The sequence below is a fragment of the Peromyscus eremicus genome, unplaced genomic scaffold (assembly GCF_949786415.1).
Source record: "Peromyscus eremicus unplaced genomic scaffold, PerEre_H2_v1 PerEre#2#unplaced_1143, whole genome shotgun sequence".
Lineage (NCBI taxonomy): Eukaryota > Metazoa > Chordata > Mammalia > Rodentia > Cricetidae > Peromyscus > Peromyscus eremicus.
In genome coordinates, this window is record NW_026735378.1 from 83,997 (window position 1) to 93,559 (window position 9,563).

At 49.9% G+C, this 9,563-nt stretch overlaps 1 protein-coding gene across 2 annotated transcripts; it reads left to right on the forward strand.

Annotated features, from left to right (window-relative positions):
• The first annotated feature begins 1,484 nt into the window (after nt 1-1,484).
• Nucleotides 1,485-7,382, forward strand: LOC131902003 (PWWP domain-containing DNA repair factor 4-like). Of its 2 annotated transcripts, XM_059253038.1 has the most exons (3): nt 1,485-1,555; nt 2,331-2,525; nt 5,002-7,382. In XM_059253038.1, exon 3 carries the CDS (start codon nt 5,183-5,185, stop codon nt 7,253-7,255), a length of 2,073 nt encoding a protein of 690 aa, XP_059109021.1. In that variant the 5' UTR covers nt 1,485-1,555; nt 2,331-2,525; nt 5,002-5,182; the 3' UTR covers nt 7,256-7,382. The 2 variants fall into 2 exon arrangements, with proteins under 2 accessions (XP_059109021.1, XP_059109022.1); XM_059253039.1 differs by lacking the exon at nt 2,331-2,525.
• The last annotated feature ends 2,181 nt before the right edge of the window (nt 7,383-9,563 follow it).

A 9,563-nucleotide genomic window follows, 5' to 3' on the forward strand; every position in this document is an offset into this window, starting at 1 on the left:
GCCCACTGTACAGTCTCGTGCCCAGCCTTTTTAGGCCTGCAGTATCCAGGGCCCCCTTCCTGATTGCCTTCAGGAGCTTAGTCCCATCTGAAGAATAAGTGAGACTCTTGGCAGTCACTGTATTATTGTTCAGCTTGGGTTCGGACACTTCATGGTCCTACTGTCCTCCCCCAAGGACTGTGGATCTAAGATGGCCATGCTTTGCCACCATATCATCTGGGCATGCATAAAGCGTGGGGGCTCAGAACACAAGTACCATGATATCTGACCTTATGCAAGAAACATACAACGACAGCAGTTAAATCCACCTCTCTCCTCCCCCTACCCCCGCCCACTTGACTATTTAGGAAGGAAATTAAGAACCATTGTTAAGCACAGGAAGAATCCCAAGGCCTTGTTGCTGTGGGGATTTTCAATGCTGTATCTACTGTGGGGAGCACCCTTGCGTTCATCAAAATGGGAACTGTTACATCAGCCCATCACACAATCACTCCACCCCCAGGTATGGACCAATCCCCTGAATAGAAGCATTTGAACAAATATAGGTACACAAAGGCTCATGGCAGCCCTAGTCTCAGTGGGAAAGTCCCAAATTACCCCCTCATGATAAAGAGATACACCAAGCATGGTATATCTGCACAACAGAATACTACCCAGCCCTAAGAAGGAACGCACTGCCAATCCATGAACGTGGGAGCATTTTAAGTGAAATTGGTCAGACAAAAGTCACATTCTGTAATGATCCATGTATGTGTCATGGTCAGAGTAGGAAAAACCCTGAAGAGGTGAACTTTCCAAATTGGTGTCATCTAATGTGGTGAGAAAACATGCCACTAGATGCAGGGATGGGTGCATGGACTAGTAGGCATGCCTTGAGGCAGCTTAGAGGAAAATGGAGGCTTTGAGGTTTCCAAAGCCTCCTGCCATTTGAAGTTTGCTCTATCTCCTTGCTGCCTGAGATTCAAGATGGATTTTTTTTTTTTTTTGATGATGATGGCACCTGAATTCCTGCAGGTCCACAGTCCTCCATATTTTCTGCCAAGTGACCTAGAACACTTATTTACATCTGGAGAAACAACGTCCCTGCCTTCCAGATTCTGGCAAGTGTAAAGGTGTCCTCAGACCTGGCCTCTTCCTGATCTTATTATATTAGAAGGCAGAACAGAACCTGCCATCTCTTGTCTTGCCTTGTCCCAGACCTTCTGTGGTCAAAGCCCCTGCACCAAGGCCCCCTGCACCCTGGAATGGCAACATCACCTTCTGTAGTATGTGTGCATGCTTTCTTTCATGCGTGCAGCTGCAGGGGGTGGTGGGGGAACTAGGTGACAGAGATGGAAGTGAACAGTCAGCCTCCTGGGTGGATTAGTACTTCCTGATTTCCACAGAGAACTGGCTAGTAGGAAAGAACGTTTTTGTTTTTTTTTTTTCCCCCTGTGACACTGTGGTTGCCATGACAACGGGGACAAGCCATTCTTTCCTGGTTACAGATTCATTTGCGAAGGATACTCACAGAATGGAGAGGTGGAATCACTAGACAGACACGCAAAGCACATAGGTAGGTGCCTGTAGCTAGCCTGAGTGAGTGTGAGCTGAGCCTGTGAGTGTGCCGTGGGAGCGTGCTGGCCCTTTCACGGGACAGGAAAGGTTCTCACTACTACTGTTTGAAGCGAAGCCCCAAGGACTGGCTGCTCAGCCAGCCCTGTCTCTTTGTCCTCAGGTGACACCTCTTTGGTACCAGCTTTATCGTTTCAGGCCCTGAAAGCATAGATCGCCAACCTACGTAAATGGATGCCTCGTCTCTGTTTGGCGATGATTGTCACATGTGCTCTTGACAGGATGACCCTGTTCATGTGACAGCACCTTACCTGAGATAGTTGTGGCTTGTGTTGTCTTGAGGGAGAGAAGCTGGAAGGCATTGAAAGAGGAGGTAAATGGGGACGAGGACTGGCAGTTTCCTTGGAGGATTGAAGCCAAGGTCTCCAGGTCTCTTGGCCTGGAGGCCTGACACAGGAAGTAAGAAATGCCTCCAAAAGACAGCCGCCTCCAAGCTGGCCACTAATCACAGCTAGGCAGACTGTGGTAAAATCATCGCGGTATGAATACCTGAGGAAGGGGCAGAGTTTGTGTCCGGGCCTGCGTCTTTACTCTGCTCACGGTTGGGTTAAGCATCAGCTGGGTATTACAGGATGTGTAATTACAGGTTTCTCTCCGACCCACCAGCACATCATCTGGATCTCTGTGTATCTCTGTCCCTCTGTGTGAGCAATATGTTTTGTACCCGTCATGCACCCTCTCATCAGACTGTCCCCTGTCTGTGTGTCTTACCACAGGGAGAGAAGCCATCTGGAAGCTCCCATCTGGAGAAAATGTGACTAGATGTCGCACACAGGGATTGTGTGCAAGTTCTTGATAGAAGGCCTTCGGGCACGGAGCCAAAGCATGTGTTGAGACAGAGATTTCAGGATTCTATCTCGCACACTTCTCTGTGCACCTCTGGGGAAGATAGTGCTTCTTTCATCAGAAAGGTAACTGTTGAAGGTAGTGCACTGGAGGTGATGCCTGAAACGATGGAGGCGGGTGGCAATACTGACAATATTTAAGCAGGCTGTAGAAAATGTAAGGACTTTTCTATGCCCTGGAGCAATAGGCATGCACAGATGGAATACACACACTGTGGAGAGTGTGGCCTGATCTGAGTGCAAACGTTTTTCTTTATGACTGAGTTACAGATGTTGCGTGGATATCCTGGTTTGTGGGCTTGAACACATACTTGGTATTCCCCAGGTATGGTTTCTAACTCAGGAAGTGTGTGAGGCTGAGAACATCATGCTTGAGGGAAGCAGAAGCTCGTGCAGGCCTGCCTGGGGTCAAAAGCTTGCGTTCTATAAGCGTAACTCGGGCATCCGTGGTTGCTAAGGGCACTGAGTGAGGGATGGGCTCTCTTGTGCCTGAGGTGTGGTGCCTGGACATGGGGGCACATTGGGGCTTGATGGTGCTCATTCATCCTTGCTGGAGGGCATGTGCTAGGAAGGTCCAGCAGAAGGCAGCCTGAAGTAACTGAGGCACCTATGTTTTCCTCTGTGTCCTCAAGAGACAGCTGTGGCCCAGGACTCCAAGGGGGCTGGATCAGAGAAGGCCAACCCTGTGAGATCACACAGATTCCTCAGAGGAAAGATTACTGCAGGTGATCCCTAAATTGGGCCCCAGACTTCCACAGTACACATTTACTATTGCATCAACCAGCAGGTGTGGCCTGGGACAGACCTAGGCTTCTTTATGTAGATAGCCACTTTACGCACTGTGAAATCAGATTCGAAGTCAGTAAGACTTGAATGGGAATAGGGCAGAAGGGCCACCGCACATTTGTGCAGTGACTAGGGAGCCAGAATGTAACACCAGGTGTTTATGGATACAGAGAGCGTGGGAGGGGGAGGGCTGAGGGAATGATGTGAATATCATCTGCCTCCCATATTTCTGTATGGTTGGGAATTCCTATGGATAAGGACTGGAGTCCCTAAGAGAGCTCAGTGTGCCCACACTCACAGAAGGGACATGGGGTAACGGGAGCCCCAAAGAACAGCAGTGTCCTTAGGAAGCTGTGTCAGGAGCCCTGAGTCCACAGTGTTCTACCTCACTGTGCCTGGTGGCGCCCAGGCAATGACAGAAACCACCTGCATCCTTGCATGAGCGGTGAGCAGCTGTGGCATGTGAGCCCTTCATGGTTCTACTGTGTTGTGGTCCTTTAAAGTGTGTGGTCCTTCTCGGCAAGCACAGGGGGCCTCTTCTGAGGATCAGACAGATGTGGGCTTTGTTTCCAGCATGCACGCACGCACGCACGCACGCACGCACGCCATGCACACTGCTGACAGGAAACCACGGGCCCAAAAGGCAAGAGCAGTCAGGAAAGGAATAGACCCTGATACACACCTACTCACAGTGAGAAGAAAGGGATGAGGTTCCACTGAGAAGCACAAGGGGGAGGGACTGTGTGGAGAGGCAGAGCATGGAGGAACATGAACAGGAGTGCTGCCCTACAGATGAGATTGGACACCACTTCCGATTCAAAGCATGCCTTCTGGACTTAGGGATGGGCAAGTGACCATCCAAGGTCATCAAGCTAACTGCTTTGATTTCCTGTCTGTCTAAGACTTTGTGGATTAATGTTAGGGCACAGAGGTTGTGGGCAGGAGACTTCTGTGGCCTGGGGTCTATTGGTAGAACAGTGCCTATCACCAGCAGATATGGGTGTGGCAAGGTCTACAGACCTGAGGTTGCAGCAGGAGGGTGGGCAATTCCAACAGAGACACTTACCCTGTTGCTCTCCATCTGACACTACTGAGCCTGCCAATTAGTAAGCATTTCTCCACAATGAAGTGCTTTCTTTTGGGGGCTCTCCTTTGTGCCATGTGGACACTTGATCCCATAGCGAGGTCCAGGACAGAGTTGGGAACAAGAGATCTGAACCAAAATATGGGAGGCTGGGGGAGGGGTGAGGGACACCAGAAGCTATGACAGTGACCTCAACCATCCTTACTTGCCATGTTATGCAAATCACCGTGAAGATTTCCCTACCCCCTTGCTCCTCAACCTGGTATCACACTGGTGTGGAAGGCACGGGTGCACTAGGTGTCCACAGGCTTCCTGGGGTGGGGCAGAGTGGGATTAGCTCCCTAGGAAAGAGAACAATGAGGCTCCCCCCACCCCCAGGGAATCCCAGGGAGCCCCAAGGTACTGGATGGGCAAGAAAATACACGAGCCATGTAAAGAAACTCACCTCTCCAGGAGGAAGTTCACCACCTCAGCCCCAGGTGGGGAACCGTGTGTTACACATCTGCTCTGGATCCTTCCATATCTTCTCCCGGATGCACCCTCAGCTCTGTGGAACAGACTTTGTGCACCCCCTTGCTTTCTCTCTCTTCACCTCATTGAGCTGTTGCTTCTGTGTCCACTAAAGGCTAATTCCTCCCTAACGCAGCTCTGCTTCCCTCTCCCACACTACAGGATACGCCCACATCACACTGAGCGAGGACGTCAGTTCAAGCTTGTCTACCAGATTCTGGAGGGAGGATAGCACCACAGGCAGGGGGGCCAGGCCAGAGACGACCAGCAGTCACAGTGCCCACCACAATCAAGGGAGCCAGTCACCCTGTCCTGATCAGCACAGCCCCAGAGTCCCATCACCATGGACTCTGCAGAGTATGTGCTCTGTGGTTGGAAGGGCCAGCTGTGGCCTGCAAGGGTGTTGTCCAGACCCGGGATTTCAGCCCATAGTAAGAGGAGAGGGGCATCTTTCCTGGAGGTCCAAATTCTGCCTGTGGGTGAGAAGACCAGAGTAAGGAGCACAGAGGCGAGGCCCCTAACCAAGTCTGAAACCGTAACCATCGCCTCCTTGGCAGGAAAGGAGTCACAGGGCAAAAGCTCGCCAAGGCAGACCAGGGCATACAGAAAAGCCCTCAAGGTGGCACTGGATGTTCTGGGCGAGGGAACCTGCTTGTATCAAGGAGGAAGGGCAGGTGGCCGAAGAACCAGCACAGCGGCGCCAAAGGTTCGGAAAGAGCAGGCCAGCTCCAGCCCACACCAGCGCCTGCACCTCCAAGGGCGCAACCAGAAAGGCCAAGGGCTCTCCCATAGGAGTCCTGGGAAGCGGGGCCGCCCGGGACCTGTGTTGATGGGCTCACCGAATATGCCTGCAGTGCAAGGGGGGAAAGCCCGGGCACACAGTGCTGTTGGGCACGCTCACTTTGAAATGCAAGGAAACATGCTAAGACGCACCAGAGTGTGGCCAGGTTCCTGCAAGACACCAGCAGGAAATGCTGGTGATAATCCCAGCAAGAGAAAGCTGAGCACATCCAAGCTCAGGTCTTTGAGCGCCCCGGCCTCCAGGGAGGGTGCCCTGGATAAAAATGAGCAGCAGGCTGCCTCTGGGCCACCGAGGCATGCCTCTACCTTGCCCAGAGCTCTCAAACAACAAGCACGGTGCGGCGGCCTAGAGAACCGGGCTATTGGAGCCCAAAGGAAGACCACCCTCCCAGAGAACAAGGAGGACCCCGGCCGGGGGACCCCGAAACCAGACTCAAAGGGAGCATCGGCAGCCTGCATGCCTCCATTCCCGAGGCTACGAAGATCTCTCCGCATTGCTAGCCGGAAAAGGAAGATCCATGTGCTGTGTGCGCAATGCGGGCTCCCAGAATTGGAAACTAAGGTGCACTCAAAGGTCACTAACACCAGGGTCAAGAGGAGAGCCGCTGGAGTTCAAGAAGACCGCCAAGCCACCAACGTGGCTTCTGCTCAGGAGCCGAGTACCATCGAACGAGGGATGCTGGTCTGGTTCAAATTCCAGGACCTTCCTTTCTGGCCGGCGGTGGTCAAGAGTGTCAGCAAAAACGACAAGATAGCGAGGGTGCTGTTGATCGAGGGCAACATGCAGTTTGAGCACAGGGGTGTCAGAGTCCCTCTCCGCAAGCTGAAGCACCTGGACTGTGGAGCAAAATTATCGCTCCTGAGGAGAGCCAGCAGAGTGTACAGCCAGGGCATCAACTGGTGTCTCTCAGTGATTGACCACTACAGAGAGGACCTTGCCTGTGGCTCCTTCCTGGGCTCCTTTATGGACTACTACACCTCCCAAGCCAGTTATCCGCTAAGGAGAGCCATCCAAGAGGGTGACCTGCACATTGATTTCCCCAAGGTGAGCTATGCCGACTTGGAAGATTGGGAGGAGGAGACAGCCCTGGGTGGGAAGGGGCCACGCAAGAAACTCCTGCCTGACCGCATGAGGGCCGCTTGGGACAGAGCCAACCAGAAGCTAGTAGACTTCATCGTGAAGAGAAAGGGGGCCGACCAGCACCTGCTGGATATTGTGAAGGGCAGGAAACCGTCCAGGTGGCTGGACGACCTTTGGAAATCAAAGAGGGAAGTCTTCTGCATTGAGACCTACCTGGAGGATGAGGACCAGTTGCATCTCGTGGCCAGACATTTGCAAGAAATATCCAAGGAAGCAGACGAGGCCCTGCTCTCGCTGGCAAGAGGAGACAGAGTCCGGTTTACCATGGAGGTTCTTCTTCCAGAAGCAATCATCTGCTCCATCGCTGCCCTGGATGAGCTCAGCTACAAGGAGGCAGAAGAGAAGTACCTGCGTGGCCCACCCGTGCACTACCGTGAAAAAGAGCTCTTTGACAAGACCATCCTAAAGGCTGCCCGGAAGAGGTCAGCATCCAGGATTCGGGCTGCCAGGGACCCCTCTGCACCCACTCCTTAGAAGGGAGCTTCCTTCTTTCAGCCATCACCCCTTCAGCTCCACCTCCAAAAGAGGACCATCTGGGAGACCCTGGGGTTTGCTATGGCCACTGTGAAAGCTCCTCACTGCATACATGTTTCTCCCCTCCCACCCACCCACCCCACCCCACCCCACCCTCGAAATAAACGTTCATGTCCGTGCTTGACAATGCAGATGTCCACATCGGCTCGACAATTCCTGTAAGCTTCAGGCCAGGCCTAGCCCTCTTTAGCCTGTGCCCAAGGCGCCGTCGGGGCGCCTCTCTGGAACGTCACCAGCCATGGGTGGAGTATTAGCTAGCTATGCACAGCCTTGCATTCTCTGCACGGACCCCACGCACCCAGATAGCACACCAGGTCCCTGATGACACTGTGTCTCTCCCTGTCCTCTCTAGGGTGCTATGGATGGGCCCGGATTCCACTGTTTTCTCCATTACCTCATTCTTGCTCACTCACATTGAAGGAGAGGAACAGATGTGTGCTTTGAGCTGTGCTTTGAAGCCAAAGAAGGGGTTGGAAATATTGTGACCTTGGAGATAGCCTGATTTCAAACAACTTACACACACACTCTCTCTCTGTCTCTGTCTCTGTCTCTGTGTGTGTGTGTGTGTGTGTGTGTGTGTGTGTGTGTGTGTGTATGTGTGATAGGTCAGAATCTGGTATCTTCTTCAGCTATTCCCTCTCTAATTTTTGAAACAGGATCTCTGGACCTGTCACTTGCTCACTGATTGTGCTAGATTGACTGGCCAGGCAGGGTTTGTTTTTTTTTTTTTTTTTTTTTTTGATCCTCCTGTCGCTCCCTGGTGCTGAGATTAAACATACCTGTCCATATACTTTTTTTTTTTAATGAGTACTGGGTAATGAACTCAGGGTGTCACCTCATGCAGGAAGCACTTTACATTCTCAGCCATCCTCTGCTCCCCAGAGACTTCATACTCTTAATGAGAAAGATTTGCCAACCTCGTGGGCTGACTCTCTGCAGCAAACATCAGTATCCCAGCTTTTCTCACATTTCAGAGATCAGAGACTTGTGCTGCTTGCAAGAAAGGGAGGGGACCTAACATTCCTTGGAGTCACTGACCCCTGGGGTATACACGGATGAGAGACAGCCCTGCCATATCTCCCAGAAGCTCCTGTTTTCCGTCTTGAATCACAGTCCATGACATATTTTGGTGACAGGGAACTGAATTGGTGCCTATGTGGACTCTCAAGTACAACCTTATAGGCGCCTGAGTCCACTCTCCTATTGCTCTTGCCTGAATCTCTGAGTTCTGTAAAATGTAGTTTCTTTTTGTATTGATATTTTGCTTTATTCTGTTATTAGAATATAGGACACTTTATCTATGTTTATGGTTTCTTTAGGTTTACCCTCTGTCTTAATGTGTCTTCACTTTTGCCAAATGTCCATCAGGTGCAGTGTGTATTCTTGCCCTTCAGTTGGAACATTCTTTCATGTCCTTCTAATTAATAATGTTATTTATTTTCAGTTTTCCTCTGTTTATTTTTAATCCAGATGACCTCTCTATTGGTGGGCATGGGTTTCGAAATCACCCACTATCAGTGTAGTGGTTTTAAACTGTGGGTTTACATTTTTCCATCAAATTGTGTGTACCTGTATTTGGTGCATATATTTTTAGATTTGTGTTTTCCTCTCAACTTATTGTTCCATTGATGAGAATAAGTGAATCTTCTTTATCTCTCCTCTTCTGGGATAGAATTTTATTTTGTGTTATATTAAAATAGCCATACCTGTATTTTTTAGAGGCAACAAAATAATGGCGCCTATTTTCCAATTCAATATATTCATCTGCATCTTTTTCATGTGGAACTGAGACTATTAATATAGAGAGTTGTTTTTTAAAGATATGTATTAATTCTTTCATTTTGTATATTTATGTTGTTTACTTTGACATATTTTGATTGGCTGTCCTGTTATTATTTATGCTCCAACAGTGGCCTCTTTGATGTATTTATCCTTTATTTCTGATGAGAATATTCCTTTTAGTGTCTTCTGTAGAGCTGGCTTAGTGTCCACAAGTTCCTTTCGTCTCTTTTTATCATGAAAAAAAATTAATTTTCCCTTTATTTTGATAGATAATTTTGCTAAGTATAATAGGTTTGGCAGTTGTGGTCTTGTAGAGCTTGAAATACATCTGTGCAGGATCTTCTGGTTTTAAATATTGCTATTAAATAATCAGATGTTATTCTGATGGGCCTGCCCATATAAGTGACTTTATTATTCTTTCTTTCATACCCTTTCTTTTGTCTGTGATTTTAGTGTTTTTACCATA